The sequence below is a fragment of the Meleagris gallopavo genome, chromosome 3 (assembly GCF_905368555.1).
Source record: "Meleagris gallopavo chromosome 3, MGAL_WU_HG_1.1, whole genome shotgun sequence".
Taxonomy (NCBI): Eukaryota; Metazoa; Chordata; class Aves; order Galliformes; family Phasianidae; genus Meleagris; species Meleagris gallopavo.
The window spans coordinates 31644843-31671019 of record NC_139406.1 but is presented as its reverse complement, the minus strand read 5'-3'; the positions used below and the strand labels follow the sequence as shown (position 1 = coordinate 31671019).

General features: G+C 39.0%; 2 protein-coding genes across 4 annotated transcripts; both read left to right on the top strand.

Moving 5' to 3' along the window:
• The first annotated feature begins 642 nt into the window (after positions 1-642).
• BAG1 (BAG cochaperone 1) lies at positions 643-11158 on the top strand. Of its 3 annotated transcripts, none has more exons than XM_003204866.5 (7): positions 643-786; positions 3147-3275; positions 3451-3533; positions 4240-4353; positions 4903-5010; positions 9840-9902; positions 10410-11158. In XM_003204866.5, the coding sequence occupies exons 1-7, from the start codon at positions 744-746 to the stop codon at positions 10497-10499; spliced, it is 630 nt and encodes a 209-aa protein (XP_003204914.1). In that variant the 5' UTR covers positions 643-743; the 3' UTR covers positions 10500-11158. The 3 variants fall into 3 exon arrangements, with proteins under 3 accessions (XP_003204914.1, XP_085076700.1, XP_085076699.1); XM_085220573.1 differs by having other exon boundaries at positions 680-804; XM_085220574.1 differs by lacking the exon at positions 4240-4353 and having other exon boundaries at positions 671-804.
• A 2179-nt stretch (positions 11159-13337) lies between these two features.
• ZNF830 (zinc finger protein 830) lies at positions 13338-24443 on the top strand. The gene is made up of 10 exons (XM_010708593.4): positions 13338-13542; positions 13674-13773; positions 14102-14222; positions 15263-15296; positions 16623-16837; positions 17937-18027; positions 18671-18734; positions 21160-21240; positions 22583-22659; positions 23774-24443. Exons 1-10 carry the CDS (start codon positions 13421-13423, stop codon positions 23955-23957), a joined length of 1089 nt encoding a protein of 362 aa, XP_010706895.1. The 5' UTR covers positions 13338-13420; the 3' UTR covers positions 23958-24443.
• The last annotated feature ends 1734 nt before the right edge of the window (positions 24444-26177 follow it).

The window sequence follows — 26177 nt, the reverse complement described above, 5'->3', positions numbered from 1 at the left end:
AATGGTCTTAGCATGCCCCGTTCTCATTGCTGTATGCTGCTTGAGCTCAGCCCTGCCAGTGGTGGAGGCTGGCTCCAGTCCCAAAAGCACCTAGTGCTTTAGCAAGGCTGCACTCACACCAGGCTTGCTTTTGCCGTGGTTCTCCTCCTGACAGGAGTTACTTGGCAACTAATTATGGTCAGATTTTTGGGTGGTCCTGTGTGGAGCCAGGAGTTGGACTCAATGATCCTAATTGGTCCCTTCCAACTCAGGATATTCTGTCATTCTATGAATTAGTCTCCTAGCAATAGATAATCAAATAAAAACTTCTTTCTCCCATTAGTTCACCAGTTGTAAGCATGAGACTACTGTAACGCTGAAGATGAGTTCTCACACCATGAGCTAAACCTTAATTTGATGGAAAACCTAATTTGTGAAGCCACGCTTGGGTGCACAAGTGATTGTACAGAGCAAGCTCTGGCCAGCAACAGGTGCTTTTTACAAGGCAGCGTGAGCTGCAGTCAGAAGCCGAGAGTGCCGCATTCCCGCGCGCAGGTCACAGCAGGGCGGCTCTCCCACGAAGCACAGCCCCGTACCGCCAGGCAACATGGCGGAGCGAGAGCCGGCCTCTCACTGCGTACTCTCGGAAGTGACGTCACTCGTCAGGTATACTGTGTTGAAAGGGCGGAGCCTCAGGCGGAAGTGACGCAATACTGGTGCGACTGGGCCGGTGCCCGCCGACGGCTACTCTGTGGCGGTGCGAGATGGCGGTTCCTGGAGCCCCCGTTACTGTCACCGTCACGTACAGTGAGTCGCCCGGGGCTGGTGGGTGTGGGGTGTGTGTATCGTACTTCTGTCGTTAGCAGCCGCCCGCCGGGGCGGGATGGGAGCGGCCCCGAGCGGCTGAGGGCTGCGGTGGGGGGCTCCGAGGCCTGCAGGAGGGAGGGAATGGCCGAGTGCTACTGCGGCGTGCTGCAGGTGGCACGGCTGCCCTTGTCAGAGGGCGCTGAGCGAGGATTGCTTCTAGTAGCAGCCTTCCTTTAAATGGTATTTGTCAGAGCTGAAGTTGGTGCTGTATAGCAAATGCAGTGGTACTTGATGGGCTGTCGTAGAATGGCTTGGAAGGATCATTAAGTTCCAACCTGCCTGCCACAGGCAGGGCAGCCAACCTCCACATCTGGTATAGACGAGGCTGCCCAGGGCTCCATCCAACCTGATCTTCCGTACCTCCAGAGTGGGGCATCCACAGCCTCTCTGGGCAGCCTGTTCCAGCACCTCACCACTCCCTCTGTAAAGAATTTCCCCCTGCCAATATAAACCTTCCCATCGTGTTTGCTTAATGAATGTATGGATTTGGAGTTAGGGAGACACGATATTGCAAAGAAAAAGGTGAGAGAATATTTTTATCTTTCCAGTTATTATCTGGTAGTTATTTAGTTATAAATGTTAGCTAATAGAAGGCACCTTTCATCTGCAACTTCAGCTTCTGGCAGTTTTTGTATTAAAGTTGTGAGTGACTATAGGGAGAAGTGGAAATAAGGAGTAAGAAAGAGAACAGCAGCACAATCCTGTGTATCACTTTACCAGTAGAAGATAATGGATTGAAGTGTAAAGATTTTGGAAACGTGCCTTAGTTCTTTTAAATTGGTATCATCAGTTACTGATAAGCTGTGATAACCATTTCTAACCCACGTTGATTTCATTCTTCTGTGCATCAATGGTAGAGTTTTTGTTGTGGTCTGCCCAAAGTAGTTTTCATGATTTGTTGTTCAAAGCGTTTTTGTTGCTAGGTGAACTTCAGCTGTTCTCCTCATTTCTGTTTTTTATTTTCCCTCAAATGCTGATAGTTATAGCCTGTACACAAGGAAGCTGTATGTTTCACAGCAATCTTCTGAAATGCAACAAGATCAGGACTGAAACGTTCTGTTTATTGATGTGTTGTTGGCTTTTTTTGTTCATTTGTTTTTCTTCCAAACAAATGGAGAAGAAGGTCTGTTAATGGACAGTATTTCAGAGAGAGTTTCTCTGCTGTGATTTTTGAGCTTAAAACCATTTTGGAATTTAAAAATACTATTAGAGGCATTTGCAAGTTTTTATTGCCCCAGTGTAGCTTTATACGTGACCCTTGGCAGGCTGGAGCATTTTAAAATTAGTATTTTTAGTGCTCTTCTTTGCAGAAGATTAATGCACTTCAAATTAGTGGCTTAAGAATAGTTTTCTTTCTAGTGTTTGTTCAGGAGCTTTACTTTCCTGTAAACTTAATTTCCGTCTTAATTTCCCTTGCAGCCAATGGTGGGTGATTCCTGTGGGTACTTTCAAATTGACTGACCTTGAATGTGTGGGAGCAGAGGGTTGTGGAAAGTTTCTGTTGTGATGCAGAGATTAATAGACATCTTCCCTTTTTTTTTTTTTTTTTTTCTGAGAACTTCCCGCTGTTTGTGTGCAAGTAATTTAGGGAGTGTGATTAGTGAGAGGTGACATTTAGGATGAGATTTCGCAAGGTGGCTAAGGCTGCATAGCAGTGGTATTAAGAGCAAAAATAATCTCTGGACTGTGGGAATTCTTTCAGGTGGAGAGGAGACAGCGTAGGGATTGCTTGCCTTTTGTAAAGACTAGGGAACAAAGGAAGTGATAAATCATCTCTGGCTTCCTGAGACTTACAACATAAGAAGTTGTCTAGAAGTAGGACGTTACAAGAAGGTGTGGGCTTTTGTGCTTTAACTGGTGGGACGTTTAGACCATGTGCACTGTTTAAAATTAGATGGGAAATGGTATGGAGAAGGACCATTGTGCCAGCAGAATACTTCCAATTCAATTCTTCGGGTTATTGGAAAGTATGAGAAAATTTTCAGCTGAGGTGAGTCACTTTAAGAGGAAGGAGTTGCAGTAGAACAGCAGTAGTTATGGCACTGAGAGACATGGCTTAGGATGGGACTTGGTAGGTCAGATTGATGGTTGGACTTGATGATCTTGAAGATCTTTTCCAACCCAGGTGATTTCTATGATTCTAAGAATACTTTCATTTAAGATTAAAATTATGTGTAGGAACCACTGATTTGAGAACTTTCTACATTAATGGAAATAAATATTAGAAACTGTTTTCCTGTGATATTTTCTAGATAGTAAGTATCACTTATTTTACCTATTTTATTTATTTATTTTATTAGGTAATGAAAAGCACAATATTCAGGTTGCTTCTCAACAGGAAGACAGTGAGCCTACGCTGCAAGACATGGCTGTGCTTATAGAACAAGTCACTGGTGTTCCAGTTTCTTTTCAGAAACTTATATACAAAGGTAATTTATAAATCTGTTGGTTTTTATAAGAGACAACAGGTTTTTATAAGAGGCAAAAGGTTAGTCACTTGCAGGTGTCCGTGTTTTGAATGTCTTTAAAAAGATGTTTGTATGGCACTAACTACAATTAGTAATGTTTTGACTGTTTTTTCCCCCTCCCTTCCTTTCCATTTAGGGAAATCTCTGAAAGAATTGGAACAGCCATTGTCAGCACTTGGTGTTAAAAATGGTTGCAAAGTCATGTTGATTGGGAAAAGGGTCAGTGTTACTTTCAGAATTGCTTTATTTTTTTTTTTCCATACGTTATCCTAATTTCTGTTAATGGTTCAGCTTCTGAACAGATACTGATTACAGCATAAAAGTAATCTTGTTTACCTACTCACAAAGCTGAGTTCAGTCTTGTGTTGTACTGCAAATCATGCTGCAGCTTGTATGTTTCTGAAATTGCATTATTGGCAGACTTCTGCCGAATTTGATCCTTGTCACTGCTCATGAATCTCCCGTGCACTGATGACCTTTTCTGCCCATTTCATTTTTCTGATGGGGAAAAAAAAACCCGAACAACTGTTGGTACTGAATTTGCTGGATTGTTTCCAGCAAAAAGATCTGTGAGTAGCTTTACCAAGTAGAGTATGAGGCAATATCACCTGATCTGTAAGTTACTTCTATTTACAAGATGCTGAAAAATCTACAACAGAAAAATTGCTTGTGCTTTACATCTTCCCTTCAAATTTGTATCATTAAATGTGTTTATATATGTTGCCACATTTACTGTGTTTGTTATTAAGTTGTGGGAGAAGCTTATATGATAGGTGCTAAATTATGGCAAGGATAGCCACTGCACAGTGTGTATTTTAAGTCAACAAAAGCCTTTGTGTCTCTTATCACCGTTGTTGCTGCTCTTTAGCTGCATAGTGATTCTATTTGTTCCATAGTTGTGAATATTATACTTTTGAATACACAGAATAGTCCAGAAGAAGAAGCTGAATTAAAGAAGTTAAAAGATCTGGAGAAATCAGTGGAGCAAATAGCTAATAAGTTAGAGGAAATTAATAAAGAGTTCACAAGTATCCAGAAGGTATGCCAGCTTTGTGTCCTTTTCTGTCTTTGCAAAATTGTTTTACAGGTATATATTTAAAAAAAAAAAAAAAAAAATAACAACAACAAAAAAACCAATAATCTAAAGCTTGCTTAAGTTTTTGAGTAGTCAGTATTAGGCTGCTCCACTTAGCTGTCCTTGGAGAAAATAGATATTAATTTTTTTACTGAAGTTCAAATGTCATTTTTGGGTTTCTGAAATGGAGAGAGATGTAGCAGTGTTTGGAAGAAGGTAAATATTGTATCTTATTGAATAAATGTTATTTGTAGGTCTAGAAAAATGGAACATTTCTTTTATAGTTCGAAGGAAAATGCCAGTTACTTTGAGTTTTGTTTAACCTAAAAGGAAATATTGCAGATCTTACTGGTTGATTTTACACATTGATAGAGTTCAGATTGAGATGGGAGTCCCTTTTGTACTTGAAACTACAATGAAAGATGTTTTTTTCTGTGTTATATCAACAGATTTTTCCAAGCTGAGTGTTCTGTAAGGTGTGGAATGATTTTCTTCCCTCTTTTTCTTTATCAGGGATTTTTAGCAAAGGATCTGCAAACAGAAGCTCTAAAACAGCTGGACAAGAGGATAAAAGGAACTGCAGAGCAGTTCATGAAGATCCTGGAACAGGTTGATGCCATTGTGAGTAAATAACCACAGTTAAGCATCAAAACCAGACAGAATTTTAAGAGTGCATCTTTCTTGTAAATTATTTGATATTTTAAAATATGAACAAATTCATTTTGGCTGTCAAAAATAGTTAATTGGCTTGCAAATTCTTTTCTTTGATAACCAGCTCTTGCTCCTGTATGTGTCCATAAGACTTCTTGGTAGCATCTATTTATAAATTGTGGCCTTAATTCCTATGTATACATCCCCATTCTACAGAAAATCTTCATTTGAGGCAGCAGCCTGTTGAGATGACATTCAATGGGTATCTTTCATGGTATCTTTCACTCAAGTTCTACTCTTTTAGCTTGTCAATGTAATGGAGTCCCTGTGCCTCAGTTTTGTTTCTTGTGGAAGCAGAGCAGCCAGAGAGAAAACTAAACTGCTTGCTTTTCATGTAGCTATTTCTAACTTCTAGTGAAGAATCAATAAGAACCTATGACATTTTTAAGCAAGAAGTAAAGTGAAGGTTTCCACACCTGTGGATGAAGCTGTGTTATGTTTACCAAACTCCATGCTTGTTTAATATACAGAGAAGGCTGTGGGGATTTTTTTGTTTGTTTGTTTATCATGGAAACTTCTGAGAAATTTCTGTGGAATCTTGTAGATATGTGTAGTTGAATGGAATCTTGAGGCCACTCAGTGTACTGATACTAGACCAGGTCAGATGAACAGACCACCAACTTTATGGAAAATTGGAATATGGAAAATTTCTTAGATTTACTGTAGCTATACAACGTACAGAGGTAGCAGCATGGAATGGTAGTGAGGTATGTGTGAGCAATAAATGGGCTCTACTGAGCCTATCTACTGAGCTCTATTTTATAAAAAAAAAAAAAAAAGTGTAAATCTTTGGAAAGTAGTTTGTCTGTATCTTATAGTTGGTTTACACAGTATTTAGTATTTCTTTTGTTAGTCAAGAAAAAAGCAAGTCCTGGCAAATGTCTTGAGTATTACTTGTGATACTGGTGTGATTCAGTTAACAGTGGTTGGTTTTTTAGCAGAGACTGAGCTATTTTCTAATGACACAGAAGCATCAGCGCTTTGTGGAAAGCAAACAAATCAGCAGCTTGCACTGTAAATGTATCAGTTTGTTTATTTGGCAGAATTGTTGTGAAAGCTTTTTAAAGTGTCTGTCATACATCCTTTGAATTGATCAGAAACATAGAGCTCGATACAAAATGAAGTTTGTGTGGTTACAGAGAGCCAAGGATGAGAAAAGCAAGCATTTTATTTTTCTGTTCTGAAGTGTTATCTTACTGTCAGCAGGCAAAGTCATTAATTAGGGGAGCTGAGTTTGGCACCTTTTTACTAGGGTCCATGTCTGTACAAATTGTGAATTTAAAAGATGTGCTCAGTTAAGAAATGTCAGAAGTAGTTGGGTGGTTGTACAGTATTGGAGTGGGACTAACATATGATGTCACTGCCAAAAGTGTGAAAACATAGTCTTGAAGTAGCTCAGTCTTGAAGCTTTTGGGTGCAGTAGGTGTAACTTACACATTTTAACATTTGTTTAAAATAGCTACTGCTTCTACAGTAAGAGGGGTGGAGGGATCCTGTAAATGTCTAACAGATTGGGCCTTTCCATAAGCCACAGATCTTTGAAGGTTTTTATTATTATTCAGGAGGAACACTAGTTTGGTCTTGTTCAGCACTTGATTTTTCTCTTTGCATCACTAGAAATGCATTTATTTTAGCATTTATTTTACTGGAGCATCTGGTCAAGGAGTAAAAGTCACATCAGGCTGCTTATTACAGATCTCAGGGGAACACAGAAAATGCTTGACTTGATCACAGTTTTAAAAAAAACTGAAAAGCTTCTTCATGAATAAAAGCTTTTCTGAGATTAGTAGGAAAATTTGAAATGGCAGACATGACACTACATACTTCTTATGATCCTCCTCTAATTTACATGAAGTCTGACACCAACATTGCAGTCTGAGAGATGAGATTACTTTGTTATCATGATGATGTTTTCATTAATGACAGACGTGGAATCCAGAACACTGCAGAGAAACAGTGCTCAAACAAGTGAAAAAAACCTATTCTGAAATGCAAGACACTCATAATTATATTCTGGTGGCTCATGCTCCTTGAGGATTATTTGAGTTATAATTCTTTTGTAAGCCTTAGTTAAATTACCATTCTGTTCTGAGGAAGCTTTTTGCAGTGTCCTCATCCCTGCTAATACTAAACTGACATTTCAAGGATTGAAAGAAGGAAATACTCCAAAACTAATATAATTGTGCTGTTAACATGCAATTTGCTGGCTTCTGTGAAGTTCTGTCACTTACACTTGGAGTGATGAGAATTTATTACTAAATCTTCGAATATATTTGGATAAATGAATATTGGATAAGCTTTTCATAATAGTAATTCTTAAATGTTGTAGTATGAATCATAAGCCTGAAATCAAAGCTTGGGGGGAATTTTTTCTAAAGCATAAGAAGCATAAAAATATTGTCATCTCATCAGTGAAAGCAGAGCTACCTAGTTGTTACCATTTGTGCATTCACAAATAAAACAAGCTGCTATTTAATGGCTTGTTTTAAAGAAGCTGCTATTTGCTTAGATGAGAAAGCTTCAGAGTTAACATAATGTGCTTACCCAATATACCGATTTATTTAATCTTAAATTTAAAAATGGAAGGACTGGTAATCAATTGAAACAAACAAAGCAACAAGCTATACACTAAAATACTAAAATACAATGTTTCGGAGTTCTGAAAGAAACTAAGAAAAACAACAACAACAAAAATGATGTTACATAGAGTGTTAGCAAAAATCCTTGTTTACAACTGATCAGCATTGGTGATGTGTGGTAGCTATTGTAATATCCTGAAAATAGCCTGTGGGATAGGATCAAGGTAGTATGCATCAGCTATGTTCATTATGCTAAATGTTTCTTGTGATTGTTTTATCATCATAAAAGTGAACTGTGTTGTTGAAAACAAACAGAAAATAGGATTTTTTTGGTGTGGTTACAGGGTGTCATTTCTAAGATCTCTTACGATACCTCATATAACCTTGTAATATTTTTTAATCTTTGTTTTCCTCTGTGAAAGCGCTAAATACTCCAAAGGCCTTCATTATTGTTTATGAACTAGTGTTTGAAGAGTAGTCACACACAGCATTAAACTAACTTTTCAAATGTTTTGAAATGTCTCAGCAGCATTCGGTTTCTGAAAGAAAACATCTTACAGACTCTTTTCCCAATGTCCTGCTTATTGGAGGAGACGCACAGATTTAATGTGCTGCAGTGAGCAAAGTCTTACTGTAGTACACACTGCTAGAAAATACGGTTTGTAAAGAGCAGTTGCTTGTAAAATGAACAGTGTGAAAGCATCGTGCCACAACTGAAAAGGAATTCTCATTTTAGATCGTTGTTACCATTGTTGAAAATGTGATAACAACTTCTGAAACCATTTCATGCTGTAACTCCGAAGGATATAAGATGAGAGAACATATGAAGAAAGGATTGCAGACAGAACAGGCTCCTGTAGGAGAATTTACATTTTGAATGACACATTCCTGGAGTTAACCTGATAACTTACTTTCAAAGGTGCTTCTTGCCCACAGAATAAGAGCATTATATTTCTAAGAATGTTCACACAAGTTTGATAAGAATAATCTGCATGGATGTTCTATCTGTTTGAATAAAAAGCCAACAGCATAAACCTGAGTGCTTTTTGCACCAACACCCCAATTTAACAAAACAGTTTAACAAAACAACCATGCACCTAACGATCACTGAGCTGACGTTACATGAGCATACTGGGTGGAAGGAGTGTGGAAAGTGATGCAGTTTGAATTAAATTAAAAGCTGTCAGCACGTAACACTTCACATCTGCTTCCATGAATAAATTACAGAGAATATCAGACATGCAGTTAAGCAGACTGCCAATGCCTGTGTTACTGATGGACGTGTTCTGATTCTAGCAAATGATTGAGTTAATGTGTGTGTAAGAAATTAATCCATTTTAATAGTCTGTAAACAAATAGAATTTGATGCTCAGCAGGAGTTAACACATGCCAGAGTAGACAGAAGCAGTATATGTACAAGAAAGACAGAGAGCTGTTGGAGAGGGTCCAGAGGAGAGCCACAAAGATGATCAGGGGACTGAAGCACCTCTCCTACAAAGACAGGCTGAGGGAGCTGGGCTTGTTCAGCCTGGAGAAAAGAAGGCTGCGGGGTGACCTCATTGCAGCCTTTCAATACCTAAAGGGAGCCTACAAACAGGAGGGGAATCAATTCTTCCAAAGGGTAGATAACTGCAGGACAAGGGGAAGTGGTTTTAAGTTGAGGGAGAGAAGATTTAGGTTGGATGTCAAGGGGAAGTTCTTTACAGAGAGTGGTGAGGTGCTGGAACAGGCTGCCCAGAGAGGTTGTGGATGCCCTGTCCCTAGAAGTGTTCAAGGCCAGATTGGATGAGGCCCTGGGCAGCCTGGTCTAGTATTAAATGGGGAGGTTGGTGGCCCTGCATGTGGCAGGGGGTTGGAGATTCATGATCCTTGAGGTCCCTTCCAACCCTGGCCATTCTGTGATTCTGTAATCTACTGCTTTATGTTACCTGAAGATGTGGTAGATTTGCTAGCTCAGTGTTTACAGTCAGCGTGCTGTATCCCTAATTTTTTGAATTCATGATTTTTAAGTCCTTGTGTAATTATCTTCACTGTGCAGGCATGATGTTTTCAAGATGCCAGTTGAGAGGATTCAGATCTTTAAACACATACAGTCTTTGCTGTATGTCTAATGTGTTACCTTCAACATTAAGCTACATCAGCTCGTTTATTTTATTGCAGAATCTGCCAGAGAACTTCAATGACTGCAGACTGAAAAAGAAGGGATTGGTGAAAAGGGTACAGGTGAGTTTTCTTTTTTTTTTTTTAATCTCCCCCTTCTTCTTTTTTACTGCTGGACACTTGTGTACCAGTGAAGATGGGGATTCATGTTGACTTGGAGTCTTGAGAAATAGATTCATCTTTGATTTAACGACAACTTATTTTAGCTTTTGACTGAGTGTGACTGTCCCTCCCAACTGTGGCTACAGAACTGTGGCTCTGTGTTTTAGGAAGGATTTTAAAAGGGCAAACCCGTCTGAAGCTTTGTGATTCTTACTGATTATGAACTTTGATTTAACTCAAATAGTTCAGTGGTTGGACCAGTGAGGTTGCTTTATCAAGTCCCGTGTTTCTGTTAGATTCTGAGTAAATTGAATTATTAAAAGTAAAAAATGAAAACTGAACTAGAAGGTGGTCATTGAATTGGCATCTTCATGTTTATGATGGAAACTTTAGTTTCTGTTCTTAAGAAGCAGTCTACCACTGCTGTAATTACATCCTCTGTAACACTTGTTTTTTTGTTATTTTTAGGCTTTTCTTGCCCAGTGTGATACTATTGAAGGAAATATTGGACAAGAAATGGACAAGCTACAGTCAAAGAATTTGGCACTGGCAGAATGAGGCAGTACCCTTCATAATTAGGAAACATAATTGCTCTATGAGCAAGAAAAAAGTTTGCTCTTTGTTTTGGAGCACATATTCAGCTTTTTTGTTTTTTTAAAGCCCAGTCTTTTAGACTGGTAGTAGTCAATTATTTCTTGCTGGTTGTCTTGTTTGACACTTGGTTAGGCCTACTGTTTTGAAAAGAAAATCCTTCCTGAAGAATTGCAGAAATAATCTTTGTGGTGAATTATGTATCTTATGGACAATTGTTTAGTTAACTATGTAACAGAGTTTGCAATGATGGGCAATATTTTCTGATATGTTTTTGAATTTATTTACAACTTAAATGAAAGAAGGTCTATAACCATACAAGTGCCATATGTTGCAATTTTAGGACTTCAACTTGATTGAAAAAACACTGAGACAATATCTGGGGAAGTTCAACATTGTAGTAGACGGTTCAGAGCAATAACAAAAACCCTACACATTTATATTACTTAATGTTTGTATGCATTTATAAATATAAGGAAGCTTGACTATAAGGGAGTCGTACCTATTTTAGCCTTAAATTGTCATAATAAATGGAATGTACTGTAACATGTATGGTACTGAATTCTGAATGGTGCTTTAAGTTGTTAATGAGCTTGATACAAGTGTACATGTTTATTTACATGTAATTCTGATGTACTGTGTCTTTTATAGCTTATTTGGATTGTTTTTTTTCTTGAGTTATGATAGGGATTGAAATGCTGCTCATGCAAAAATGGGGCACTTAAAACAAGGTATAACTAAGGAGCTGTTTCGAAAGGTTCTTTATTTTTTTCTGGTTTCACTGAATTCATCATGCTATATTTATTGGAATGATTGCAGTGATTATTCTGCTAGGTAATTAGTAAATTTTTATAGAATGTTACAAAGTGGCACAAATTTATTTTAACAGTGCTGTGTGAGAATCAGTCATAACCTCAGTCACATTCTGATACGTGCTATGCTCTGCCTTCTCTGTTAGGTTAAAAAAAAACCAAAAACCAAAACCATAAGCTTTTGCTTGAGATAACAGATTTCAGTGGGAGCAGCCAACTTTGCTTGCAGCTGTCAGTCAGAGCCCACAGCTGATGTAACTATAGTAGGAGTTGCTTTTTCACTGATGCTTCTGATAGGTATGGCATTGGCTGGTGAAATATTGACTGCACTGAGCCTGTTTCTGTTAAAAAAACAAAACAATACGCAAAAACAACAAAATACACACACACACACACACACACACACACAAAAAACAACCCACAAACATTAAGCTCATAAGCAAAAAACTAAGCTTTATAACTTATTAGAAGTTGAAGTGTTTCTTTGGTGTTTGTAATTGGAGGAACATTTTACTGTAAAATGCCACTGAATGAATGAAGGAATAGCCACATGTTAAAAAGGTTCACTTGTGTTCTAAATATGTCTTTTGGCCTTACTAAGCTGCATTCTTGCTGTTAACCACTTTCTTCAAGGTTATAGTTTTGCATTTAAAACTCTGTCCTTAGCATTTGTGAAAGACTTTAAGGCCTACATTCTTTGTAAGTTTTACTATCTTGAGTTAGAGAACGATATGTTTGGTGAGTGTGCATTTTTTTCCTAGGCCTGCTATTCTGGTCATGCTGTATTTTCCCAATACTTCAAGATTACAGGGAGGAACAGTTACTTGTAGCCATTTTTGTGAAGCCCTAGCTTGGTTTTTCTGGGTCAGATTCAGCTGACTCTTAAACCACCAGCATCATTGTTGCTTAATTTAGAGGATACAAACTTACCCACTTTGGTGTGATGGAAAGGATCCTCACTTTCTCAAATATTTGTGCTCTAATGCATTGAACTTTTACAGAAAAGCATTCTTGTCTGCCCATGAAGAGAAATGGGAGCTGTGGGCATGGCTAGAAATCTGTCTTCTACTTCTGCTTGATATTTTTCTCTCAGGTAAGAACATAGCATCACCTTTTTGATCTTTCTATCAATGGAAAAGGCTACTGGTTTCAGCTGTTCTCCATCTCTCCTACCCAGAAGTTGCTGTTTCTGGAGATGTGTTTGCATGAGGGTGTCCTTAAGCCAGGTAGGTTAACTGAAAGATTTTACACAGTACTTATATAGTCTGGTACTTGGAGGCAAAAAGAGGGATTAACTTCTCCCACCAGCACCTCTGGATTCAGCAAAGTGTGTGTCCTGAGCTGAAGACCTCAGGCAACTCTTCCTATCAGGGTGTTTGGTTTCTAGGACAAAAGTGTATGTATATGAAGACAAACTCCAGCAGTATAAAGTTGTTTTGACTACCAGGTATAAAAAATTACTTGACTTCTTACGGAAAGTGGATGGTCGCATTTAGTGTTACCTGTGTGAGACCTGTTTTGCTGCTGACTCAGCCCCTAATGTCTTAACCACATCAGAAGACAGCCAAGCTACTCACCTTGGCACTGTTTTCACTTTGCCTATCATCCGTCCCGCTGCCACTCAGGCAGAATATCTTGCCCTAAAGTTTACGAGTGTGGGATTTGGAGTTGAATCACAGAGCTGCTCCCTTCCCCCCTATATCCGTATATAGGCTGCGGTGCCAGGTGCACCAGGACAGCCCTCCTTGCAGGGTCCTGAGCCATTCTGTGGTTTATTCTGACAGAACAGCAGCAAATACGCTGGTTTTGGTGAACTTCTCAGTGAGAAATTCTCGTGACTGCTGTTACTGTGAACCTGGAGTCGTGCTTGCTGCTAGGTTTGGGCTTTCCTTTGACTTCAGTGGCCGCTCGCGCTTCGGAGCGCTATGCCTTACGACGTGATACTTCTACCGTCTTCCCCTTCGGGGCGAGGCCGCGGCGTCCGATCCCGTCGCTTCCCCCAACCCCAGTAAGGGGGCGGCCATCGCCCGCCCACAAAGGGCGGAGCCGCAGCCTCGCTCTGCTCGCCGGGACAAGATGGCGGCGGCCGGGGTAGGTGCGGGGCGGAAGCAGGTGCGGCAGGAGGAGCTGCGGCGTCTCATGCGGGAGAAGAAGCGGCAGAACGCGGACAAGAAGCGGATCGAATCGCCTTTCGCCAAATATCCTCGGCGGGCTGGGCGGGGAGGGCCGTCGGCTCCGATTCACGCTGGGGGGGAGGAAGGGAGGTAGCGTTGAGGGCGGGGGGAGGTTCACCGCAGAGCACCGCGTCTTTCCTTAACGGCGTCGTCACGTACAACAGCCTGGGCCACCTGAGCTGCACGTTGTGCAGCGCGCCCGTGAAGAGCGAGCTGCTGTGGCAGACTCACGTCCTGGGAAAGCAGCACCGCGAGGTGAGCGGGCGTCAGGCCGCACCGGTCGCCTGTGAGTGAGCGGCGAGGCGGTGGGAAAGGCTGCCCGGGGGGCTGCGGGCGTCGCGTCCCTGACGGCGCTGGGAGGCCGCGTTGGGTCGGGCCCCGGGCAACCGGAGCTGCTGAGTGGCAGCCATGCCCACGGCTGAGGTTGGGGCTGGGTGGGCTGTGAGGTTCCGTGTTGCTCTGGTCCCACATCACATCGTGTAACAGGTCACCAGAAGCGTTATGTTCTGGAATGATTGCATTTTAAACTGATAGCTAAACGTTCTTGGTAGGAAAGCCTCTTAAACGTTGTGTTTCTTTGCAGAGGGTTGCAGAATTAAAGGGCGCGAAGCAGGCAGCGAGTGGTTCAGCTGCTGGTGCATCGTCTCAGCCTGTCAAGAGAAAAACTGCCGATGCAGAAAGCACACAATTAAAGAAAACAAAAGGTAAAGAGGGAAAATACTTTTTCAAGCGCTTGCAAGAATCTGGCAGTTTTACTTGTTCGGTGCTAGGTTTTCTTTTGCTGTGCTGTGAGCCAATGACTGTTGAGTTAATGTCAGCCTGTTGCTGCTGGAAGGGGAAGAAGTGTCTTACTCTACAAATTGTCTGATCTGCTCAGTAGCTTATCTCCTTTTCTCTGCACCATTGATTTCAAGTACTCATTGTGGTTCATATTCATGGAGTGTTTTTACTATTCTATGTTACATTAAGTACAATAAGGTAACCTATTACGCTGTCCTTAAGTAAGTACAAGAGCCTAAGTAATCACTAAAACTTAAGGTAAAACCTTACGTGTGTTTCAGTTTTGGGCACCTCAGTACAGAAAGGTGCTGGAGCAGGTCCAAAGAAGGGCAACAAGAATGGTGAAGGGCTTGGAGAATATTCCCTTTGAGGAGTGACTGAAGGAACTGGGGCTGTTTAACCTGGGGAAGAGGAGGCTGAGGGGAGACCTTATGGCTCTCTTCCAGTATCTGAAAGGTGCTTACAGCGAGAGCGGGGTTGGTCTCTTCTCACTGGTGACAGGTGACAGGACGAGGAAAAATGGCCTCAAGTTGCGCCGGGGGAGGTTTAGGTTGGATATCAGGAAAAACTTCTTTACAGAAAGTGTTGTTAAGTATTGGAATAGGCTCCCCAGGGAGGTGGTTGAGTCACCATCCCTGGATGTGTTTAAAAACCGTTTGGATGTGGTGCTCAGAGACATGATTTAGTGGAGTGTTGTTAGAGTTAGTGTAGTATGGATAGGTTGTGGTTGGACTTGATAATCTTTAAGGTCTTTTCCAACCTGAGCAATTCTATGATTCTGTGTGTAGGGTTGGAAGTTCCTGTAGTGTTTGTCATACCTGATAGTAATAAAGGGCATTTAATTTGCAAGTCTTGATAAATGATGATGATAATCTCTACCTTTCTAAATTTGCTGTTGTAGTTAGCAAAATAGGTTTGTTTTAAAAGCATGGGTTCTAAGAAATGGCTCTTGTCTGTTCTACAGGTACAGATGATAAGCCACATACATCTACATCTGGGTAAGTAGACTATACCACGTATTGTTTTGTTTATACCTGTGTTGGTTTTTAACCTTCTCATCCTGTTCTTCCCCATTTCTTCTAGCCAAGGGTAATGATTCAATCAGCAAATTCCTGCTTCTGCTCAGTTTCTAATGCAAGTGTATATTCCCGAATGAGGCAACATCTTCTGTGCAGATGAGAAAACTGTAGTATTAACTATAGTGTCTGCGACAAAACAGAAGTCTCTTTGCTCTCACTATCAGACTTGTAAGCATTAATATGTGTTATTATTACACTGTCTACTGTAATGAAAATAATTTCACTGCAGTATGCACTCCAGTCTTTAATGATGCTGCCAAAGGGATGACTGAAATGAAGGAAAATCTTTTAGTATATCTTTAAATAATATTTAGTATCAAAAACCATTAACAAATGTCATTGACACATCTTCACTAAGACATAATTTTACTTAAAATTCATGCAAACACTTATATTGCAGTTGAACTCTTGCAAAGGAACAGATGTATTTGAATTGAAAGGATTGGATTTATGCATCTTACTCCCGTGTAAGATTTCTAATGGTGTTTGGACATCAGTATGAGATGGGTAAATGCTACGTGAGATCTCCTGTAAAATTTTCTCATGGTAAACTGAGAAACACTGTTATTTAGTGTAGATATTAGGTGGTGTTGTTTTGACTCTAAAATACGCTTACCTTGCTGGAATTGTACATGTATGTGTGTAAAATTGGCAGTTGAGTGGTTTGTTGATTACTGATGATTGATCAGTATGATCATTTTTATTACAACCGAGGAAAGTATTTGACTTGGAGACCTGTTGCTATCCTAAGCAAACTTGATTTTTCTCATTGCTGAGCCTGCACAGATCTTCTAAACTGCACTTCTGAGCTTCAGTAGGAACCCAAAATGAGCAGTTGTGTTACACATGAAGGATACAAGATTTAAGTGACATTTGTATGACTGCTTAGCCATGAATTTTGTATTTAATAGCAGATATACAGATGCAGATAAGTCTACAACTAGAATCACTGAAGCTGTCATTCCTCCAAGCTCACTTTGTTGTAGGATACTTCTATTAATGTTTCTTGTATTGAGTGTTCTAATACAAAAACATAATGGAAATGTCTTTCAGCACTAATCTCAGCATTCCTGGGGAACTTCAGAAGAAAGCAACAGTTGTGTTACCTTCAGACAGTGGTTTCATCTGTAACTGCATGGTTTAGCATATTGTACAGGATGTGAGAACAACTTGGTATTTTAGACTGAATAGATTGCAGATGCTAGAGTCAAACTGATTTTTGTTTCATTGTGTATTCTCTACTAGGCTACCAGCAGATTTTTTCGATGAAGCAGAGCAAAGCAAAGCAAACAAACAGTTTTTGAAAGGTCCTGGTCCCAGTTTATTGTCAGGAAATTATGATGATGATGACGATGAAGAAGAAGAAGAGGAACAAGATCAACCGAACAGATCTTTTGTTATGCACAAAACTGAAATTCCACCTCCAACTCGAGAAGTAATACCTAATTCTCTGCCTGCAGGTAATGATGAATGAAGTGGTACAGTGAGAAGAAGCTGTGTCCATAAGAGTAGAGTAGAATAGTTTATTTGGAAGAGGCCTCCAAAGATCATTGATTCTGATTTACTGGACCATTTCAGGATTAATCAAAAGTTAAAGCATATTCCAAATGCCTCTTGAACAGTGACAAGTGTGGGGCATCAGCCAATGCTCTAGGGAGCCTGCTCCAGTGTTTGACCACCCTCATGGTAAAGATGTTTTTCCTAATGCCCAGCCTGACCCTGCACTGGCAGCTTTATGCCATTCCCATCCTGCCATCAGTGACCAGGTCACAGCCTGGCACCTCCCTCTGCTTCCCATCAGGGTGCTGCAGGGAGTGATGAGGTTGTTCTCAGCCACCTTTCCAGACTGGACACCTCAATCTCCTCAACCTTCCTTCACAGGACACGCCCTCCAGCCCTGTTAGCAGCTTTGTTGTTCTCCTGCAGGTGCTTTCATATTGTATTATGCTTTTTATATTGTGAAACCTGCACACAGTATTCAATGTGAAGCTGCAGCAATGCTAAACACAGTGTGAGAATCACCTCTTTGGTTGGCTGTGCTGCGTTTCACACACCCCATAATGTGGTTTGTTCCTTAGCTGCCAGGACACACTGCTGGCTCATGCTGAGCCTACTGGCATCAGCACTCACACGTTCCCTCCTGCTGAGCTGCTCTGCAGCCACTCATTCCCAGTCTGTGCCTGTGTCTGGCATTACTGCATACCAGGTGCAGCACTTAGTATTTTTCTTTGTTGAACTTCACAATGTTGCTGTTTGCCTGATGATGACTGCTATTGATGGAAAGGATCTTTAATTTTCTGATTATTGCTGTTAGCAATTTCGGGGAGAGAAAGGGGAGAGATTATTTTTTTTGGTGGTTTGTTACTGTGCAGTGTTTTCTCAGCATGTTTATTGCTTCTTGTTGTAATTGCCTGAGGCTTTTAAGTAGAATAATGTGTAATTTACTTTCCTTCCCTTGATTCAGTAAGGTATTAATCTAAATTCCTGTCTACTCAGAGTTTTGTATAGAAGTTTAAACAGTTGTTCTTTCTGCTTATAGGCTTCTATCCTTTCTTTTAGACTTCTTTGACAGCAAAAGTATGGCTGCTCCTGTAGTTTCACATTCAGGATCCATACAGAAACCAGAGACACAAGAGAAGGTAGTAGAACGGTAAGCAGTCAAATGAAATATTGTAAAATTTGGCAGCTGTTAATAAACATTACCCTTCCAGGAAATACAGATTGCAATCATTTTATAATTTGTCATATTGTTAAATTGTATTTGGAATCGTTTCTATATACGTCATAGGAAAGTGTGTTGCACATTAGGGATAGGAGCAGTGTCGTACAGTGTCTGTTAGACATCTTTATTTGCTAGTTTTAATAGACGATGCTTTTGAAGCTTAGTGTCTGATTTTAACTGTTTAAAGAAAACTGTTGACTGGTTTTGTGGCAGGGCTTCAGCTCTCTTCTGCACTTTTTCAGATGTTGGTTTGGCCTTTTCAAAAGTAGAGACTTGTATTAAAATGTCTGGATATGCACTCCCCCCAGCAAATAATTTGGGAATCCTAAGCTACAGCTGCTGTTTTGGCAGTGAGTTTAAAACCTGTTTCTGCAGTCCCCTGCGAGTTAGTTAAGACCAAAGCAAAGAAACAAATCCTGTAGGCAAAACTTAGGCATATAAAAAAGATTTCCTTCACTTCTAGGTCCTTCTGTAAGAATTAAGGATTTTATTCTTGACTATTTTATAACTCCACAATAAAAGAGATTATTATAAAGAGCTAATTTGGAATAATCATAATCAAACATTTTAGGAAAGAGAACACTGCTGAGGCTTTGCCAGAAGGGTTCTTTGATGATCCTGAAGTGGATGCAAAAGTAAGTAAGATCTTTTTCTGCTACTCTATTTATTTCTGTGGGTTGTAGTAATTTTCTGGATGCTGAGGATGCTTTGCCAGTAATTAGTTGTATCAGTATATAAGAAAAGTAGTTTCATTCTTATTAATTAAAAGGCATGAAAAAGTGTGTAAAGGATTTCAAAATATCTTTCAGAATGTATTTTCAATCACATATATTATATCTTCTCCTCTGAGAGACCCTATTGAAAAGCACAGGAGTTACTATGCAATGATATTATTCAACCTCTTGGAATGGGAACAGCTAGATTATGGCGAGAAGCATAGTCTCTAGTACTGGCAGACTACAGCAGTGAATGTGCTTTTCAACTGTCATCTTTTATTGCTGTGGGTTTTTTCGTAACGTGGCCGTTCTCCAAAAAGTCACCGTTTAAAATCTTGGAATTTGGTCACATTCATTCAGGCTTCCTTCAGCTTGCACAGTACTGAACAGTCACTGAAATATACGCTGCTATTTCAAATATAAGCTGGTTTTTTGTTTGGTTTTTTTTTTTTTGGTGGCAATGTTGTTTTGTGTCATTTAACACAGATTCCATGGCTTTCTTGTTGTTTCTATCAAAACAACAGCATTCTTGACACAAAATGTCATTTATTTTCCTTGAGCATATTTCTCTTGTTCACTCTGTGGTTTATCTGTTGCTTTATCTAAGTTGGAATGTGATTCAGTGAATAATGCTTCTCTATGTTCATTTAGTCCCACTGTCAGAATCACAAGCTTAGGTTTCTCTTTACTGTGGCAGGTTTCTTTTAGCACCACTCATGCCCACAGCTCTGTGGTAGAAGTAAATACGTTTGAATAATGACTTTTTGAGTATTGAGATAAAGAGCTACAAAAGATTTGTGGTGTAACACGCGACTGGTGTGTTATATTTTTCAAATAGGAAGTTGCACCATGGTGTGGGAAGCTTGTACAAAGTGGGAATGTCTATCTGGCAGAGGAGGGTGTGCTTACATCTGGGAAGATGTAGTGACAGTTGCTAATGAGCTTTTTCTTAGCCATTTCCTTTACTGATAACATGGATGAGCGGATACACGTTCCTTTAGGCTTTCTTGAAATTGATTTACAGCTGTTCTTCTTAATCAGCCCTTTCTAAGTTTAGCTGACATGAAAGGGAAGGGAAACGTTTGTGACATCACATTGGGGTGACTGCAGTGATTGTGTGTCGAAGTCATCTACAAAATAATTATTTCTGGAATTAAGACAGGCTTTTTGGAGAGGGGATTGTGGACATGGAATGTGCTGGTTCTTTACATCAGGAATTTAGCATATAAATTCTGAGTTTGACAAATAATATCTTTAGCGTTTCAATTTATTGTAAGAAATACAAATAATTATGAATTACAAAGGACAACCACAATGCATAGTAACACAGTACATACACACATGATAGAAATAATCACAAAACAGAAAAAGGAAATGATAACTTCCCAATATGTAGTTTGCCTGGAAGCTTCTAATATATTCTATAAACTTAATTCATGCTACTGGATTTTGTATAAGCACTCAGTACCAAAGATAGCAAACTGTCCTCTTTACTGAGATGATGATTGTTGTGTTACCAAAAAGAGGAATGAAGACAAGAAAAGCTAATGTAAAAAAATGTCGTGTTTCTGTACAAACTGCTTAGTTCTCCTAGCTATATGATTTCCATCTTGTCCAGAGCTAGGCATAATCTCTCTTCTGACACACAATGTATGCCACAGCTTCTAACTTGAGCTGTTCTGGTTATGCAGGTAGATTACCAAATTTACTTCAAAGCACAGTCTGATTTTGATTACCTTGTTTGTAAATCTTAAAGCATTTCCTGCACCTACTTTATCAGTCCCATGCTGTCTACCATGGAACAAAAAGCTTTACAGAATCTTTAAATAAAAGTGCTATGTAGCTATTTTTTCTGTTAGCCTGTAAATTCAGGTGAGATTTGCAATGTGGTCAGACTATCCTAACACTAATGACTTAACATTTTGTGTTATGCTGAAAACAATTAGTTTACTACTTTTTGAGTTGTGTGATAGTTCCACTGTACGACTGAACAGGAGAAGAATTCGTCCTTATCGACTGACATAGCAAAATTACAGATCATTAAATCAATGGGATTAGTCATTCTTGTTAGTCCAGCTATCTCACACCATCCATTCTTAGTCAGTTATTCTTTAATACTGTAGTCAAGCTTCTTGTTTAAATCCAAGAATAGAGTCAGATTTTTTCCTCCAAAACAGCTGTAGTGCTGCAATATCAGTTATTTCATTTACTAATGTATATATTTTCTGACCTGTTTGTCTGAGAGCACAGCCCAATCTATGCTGGTTTTCCAGTTTTTTTTAGAGTGTTTCAGTGGCTCTCTAGGCAGTAATCATTACTAAACCTGTGTTCTCATGTCCTTCAGGTGCGAAAAGTTGATGCTCCAAAGGATCAGATGGACAAGGAATGGGATGAATTTCAAAAGGCAATGCGACAGGTCAACACAGTAAGTAATGGAGTCTATATTTTTATTGACTCTAAATTCTATACACAATAAGGAGAAAAACAGTTTCATGCAGCTCTGTAAAGTGACTGACATGCATTTGTCAGCTGCTTGTCTGCAATGCAGTGTATGATTAAATGCACTTTATAAATGAGCAAATGGTTCTTCCACTTAAGGAACATTAAGTTGAAAAAAATTCTGATGATGAACCAGTCAATCATATATTTAGTTGCATTTATTAAATTGCATTTAAATAAGATATATCTCAAATCAATGTTCTGTATCCAAACAAGGCGTAATTATGGGCCCTTCTTTAGATGAGATGGTTATTTTAACCTCAAAGGAAAAAAAAAAAAAAAGCAAAAACAAAAAATGCCACCACTCATTTGTCTTTTTGGAAAAGGATCTATAAGGTTCTGTGACCTGGGTTTCATGGTTAACTCAAGTGTACTGCAAAGAAATCACGAAACTTGGGAAGGGGACAAAAAAGTCTGTGTGTGTGAGATGGAAGTTGATCACAGTTTTTCTTGACTTCCATTTTTTACTGTATAGCACTGCATGGTAAGTCTTCCTGAACAGTTTTTTCTCTGCTTTTACACCATATAAAATAGTTGTTAAGGATATATCATGTTCTCACCGTTTCCCTTGAATATTTGCCAGTTTTTAAATTTTTATTGCAAATAATCACTCCTATGTCAAGTGCTAAGAAGGTGGTGCAAAAAAATTGTCATTGCTCATTTTAAAGCGCTCAGCACTATAAACAGAGGAAATATTCATACAAAAGCAATATTGGGTACATTTTACTAGCATTAGCCATTCGTATGATTCTTCATCTTAGAAGGAATCTTCTCAGTTATGCGTGGACCACTGACTGCATAGCATCTCCCAGACATTCAGATTTGAGAAAGTAAATGCTGAAAAAAATAACATGTTAGAAATACTTTGGGATCCAGAGGAAAAACTTAACCAATACTTTTAATAAGCTTGCGTAACTAAGACTCAAGTACTGGGATATAGCTTCAATTCCAGCTTCAGACTTTGAATGCACGTGGTTTGTTGTTGCTGTTTCAAATAGTGGAGTATGGAGCAATTCAAAAAGTTAACCCCAGAGCAACCAAACTACTTTTGAATTTTAGTTTTAAGAATAAACATTTCAACTTGTAATGAAACCATATCAGTCTTCTCCTGTATATGCCTTGAATCTTTTGTGAAGGTGTATATGGATAGCAGGTTGACAGTTATGAGGCACTTGATTTGGGTAGAGGGAAGGAAGGGAAGACACAGATGCCAAAAAGGAACAGCAGTGGAATTTAGGATGAATTTTCTTAGAGCTTTACGTGTTTAGATTTCAGAAGCAATAGTGGCAGAAGATGATGAAGAGGGACGACTGGATCGTCAGATTGGTGAAATTGATGAGCAGATGTAAGTAAATCAATTTTTCTATCAAACCGTTCTTCAACAGTAGTGGATCACAATTTGACTACAGTTACAAGCCTTTTTTTAACTTTTAATCTTCTTTTGGTAATTGCTTAAATATTCAAAGGAGAAAGAAGACTCCCTCTAGTCTCAGAATACCTGATAAAAACATGAATTTTGGTGCAAAGGAATTTCAAGTTTGTTACCATAATATTTTTTTCCTGAAATTCTTCAAGGCTGCTTGTGTTCTTACTGCCTTTAACTGCAGACTGTTTCAAGTTAAATTTGAATTCAGAATCAAATCAATATAACACTCATATCTGAAGGCTGAGGAAAGTATTGAGCTCTGGCTGCCTGTAAGTTATCATTTTGTGGATATACAAGGGGAAGAAGGATTCAGACAATAATCTCTCCTTGTTGACTCTTCCAAACAAACAAGAATGCAAACAAAAACAAAGATTGATTTAAATCAGGCTGATACTTTGATTTTCAACAAAATATCTTATTAAAATGGCCAGAATTATGATATAAAAATGCATTTTGAGGATGAGAACTTCTAGGTAAATAGAAAACTGAAACTCAGTAACTTCATTTACTTAATGAATTTCTAGTATAGTCCTCAGTAAGCAGATAAAGTACCTGAATGCTTGTGATGCCTTTTTGTCTTTAGTTCAGAGACCTCTAAAATACCAAAACGAATGACTGTGTGATGTGTGGAAGAAGACTGAGGTTATTCTTAAACCAATTTGTGGTCATATTGCAATTTGATTACCTCTCATTGCTAGAGAATTTACCATACCTCTCCCTTCCTTTGGTCTGTTTCTATTTGATTAATACTCAGAAGATGCACGGTCATTTTTAGTTGCCCACACACAAAATGATTGAGGTTGGAAAGGACCCCTAGAGATCATCTACACCGACCCCTTGTTAAAGCAGGTTCCTTACAGCGTGTTGCACATGGGCTCGTCCAGCTGGGATCTGAATGTCTCCAGTGAAGAGTTGGTGGGAAGCTGCTAAGCTTTTCTATATTCAGAGTTGGAGAAGCAAATCCATCAGAGTTTAAAAAAAAAAATAATGCAAAAAAACCACAGATATTAATAAATGATTTACTTATCAACAGTGAATGTTACCGTCGCGTTGAGCTTCTGCGCAACCGCCAGGATTTGATGAAGGAGAAATGTAAGGAAGCCATGAGATTAAGAGCAACACAAGAGAAAGAGGATGAGGCTATTGGTAGCGAAGATGAAGAAGAACTGCAGGATTTGCTATCTCAAGACTGGCGGGTGAAAGGAGCTTTGTTGTAGCATTTTTGCAGCGTGGCTGATCATCACTGTTATTTCCATTATTAGAAGTGAGACCTTTTTGTTAAATATTTATTTAAAGAGGTTCGAGAGATGGTAAAGAGCCAACTGTGTAATACAAAAGAAACAAAGAAAGAAGCTCCAACCTTTGTAGATCCACAATGGTGTATTACTGTAAAAATTGTATAATGCAAATGTTTTATGATATTCAGTGTACTTTTCTTATTAATAAAACTGATTTCCTACCAGAGCTATTTTAATGGGATTAGTAAGTAAGCGAAGAATCTAGCTTCTGCTAACATTAGATATATGGAGACTTGGGCTATTGTGTATAGAAGTACTGGACTAGCAAAAGTGACGGTTTACAGAGAAGTTTCCCATGTGGGATAGATAGGGAAAAACTCTTAGGCATGTGTCATCTGAAAAGTTCATAAGCTCTCTTCTCTCCATGGACCCACCCCCTTCAATAAAATATTTGTTTTTTCAGGATCTTTTACAATTTTTTCTATGTATGGAAGTGCCAAACTCAGAAATGTTGAACTACAGCTTTTCCACTGTGGTAGTTAGTACTGAAGACTTTTCTTTATAGTATCTTTTGCTTAACGTGGCCATAATATGGCATACCTCACATGCTTTGAACCAGAGGGATGGGAACACAATGCAACTTCTTGCGTAACCAAATATTGAAAGTGTAAGAAAATACCAGAGAGGAAGATACTGCACTGGAAACTGCTAAGGTCAGATCACTTGTTTAGCTTTAAATACTGGATGTTTTACTAAGATAATAAAGGAGAGCATCTAAAATTGATTTATGTTCTGATAAACACAGATGAAGTGAAAATTGAGAACCAGAAGACTATGCTGTGACACGGAGCAGAAACAACTACCTTGAACTTTGGTGAGTGTCTCTTGCATTTGGTTGGTTTTCGTTTTTTTTCTCCTTTTAGCTTTTAAATTAAGTATATTTTTGATTTGAAAATACTAAAGTATGTCAAATTTGCTGAGGGCATCTGGAAAAAATACGAAAAATGAATAATTTAGAGTTTAATTAGGGGATGATGCACTGGCTGCCCAGAGGCTTTGGAGTCCCCTTGGAGATCTTCAACAGCTGCCTGGACATGGGACTGCTCTGGGTGGCCCTGCTGGGACAGAAATTGGGCCAGATGGATTGGGAGGGTCCTGACAAGCTCAGCCATGCTGTGAGCCCATGATTTCTATAAAAAAGTAAGGTTGTGAAGGAACAGCTTAATTTCTCCCTTTTTTTTTTTTCCCCCCCAAATACAATAATCTTAAAATGAGCTGGTAAGGTTTTAAGTAAAGAAAACAAACCTCAAAGATGTTTATTAACCAAGTAATTTGTAATGATTGCTTAGTTGTCCAGTAGTGAAGGCACAGCTCAAATTTAAGAGCTGTTCCCCAGTTCCACAGTGGTTTTGAAATGGCTTCAGAGGGCAAAATGTATGTGCATGTGTTTGCAATGCAATTTCCAATACCACTGTCTGCAGGAGTTTTTAGTACCCACTGTTATATATCCATGTTATAATACAAGTACTTATTGGTAGTTAAATGTTCTCTGCCAAGTGCACACCATCACAGGTGGTGGTCACCTGCGTGCTAACTTCTCTCCCACCAAACAGGAGATAAATTGCTGTTGTGGCTTAACCCTTTTCCCACAACCACTTCTGTATTTGGTACAGTAGAGCACAGAAGTGATCACAAAACAACAGACCTAATGAAAACAATGTTGTCGTTTGTTAATGTGACTGTAATTCTTCCTTGGAAGCATCTAATTTTAAAATTTGCTATAGAAACAGAAGTACTGTGTAAAAAAGCATCAGTATTAATTTGGTCAGTCCTCCTGTGAATAAATTCAGTTTGAGCAGAGTCAAATTTTGCATATTACAAGCCACTGTAATTAAAATTCCCCGCATTCTGTCATCTTAGAAGCACTGAGCTAAAAACAGCTCTTAGGAAAATTTAGATTACTCAGATATTTTCAAACCCTACACGTACTTTTTTATCTTATAATAAGGAACTTTTACAGTAAGAAATCAGACATTCAGCCAGTAGATATCTTACTGTAGCTGTCTCAAAAAACAATAATGTGAGTATATAATGCTTCAAAAACCCTTTCATAAGATAACATCAGATGAATACGACAGTTCTCTTTCATTTCAGATACTATCTTGAGACATATGCTTGTCTGCAGGGTGACAGCATACT

Excerpts from the sequence above, each read along its gene's own strand:
- ZNF830 (XM_010708593.4), top strand. The coding sequence starts at position 13,421 with ATGGCGGCGGCCGGGGTAGGTGCGGGGCGGAAGCAGGTGCGGCAGGAG. Across the intron at positions 15,297-16,622 it reads CCACATACATCTACATCTGG|GCTACCAGCAGATTTTTTCG; the intron begins GTAAGTAGACTA and ends ATTCTCTACTAG. Across the intron at positions 21,241-22,582 it reads CAATGCGACAGGTCAACACA|ATTTCAGAAGCAATAGTGGC; the intron begins GTAAGTAATGGA and ends TTACGTGTTTAG.
- BAG1 (XM_085220573.1), top strand. The coding sequence starts at position 744 with ATGGCGGTTCCTGGAGCCCCCGTTACTGTCACCGTCACGTACAGTGAG. Across the intron at positions 3,534-4,239 it reads TCATGTTGATTGGGAAAAGG|AATAGTCCAGAAGAAGAAGC; the intron begins GTCAGTGTTACT and ends TTGAATACACAG. Across the intron at positions 5,011-9,839 it reads TGGAACAGGTTGATGCCATT|AATCTGCCAGAGAACTTCAA; the intron begins GTGAGTAAATAA and ends ATTTTATTGCAG.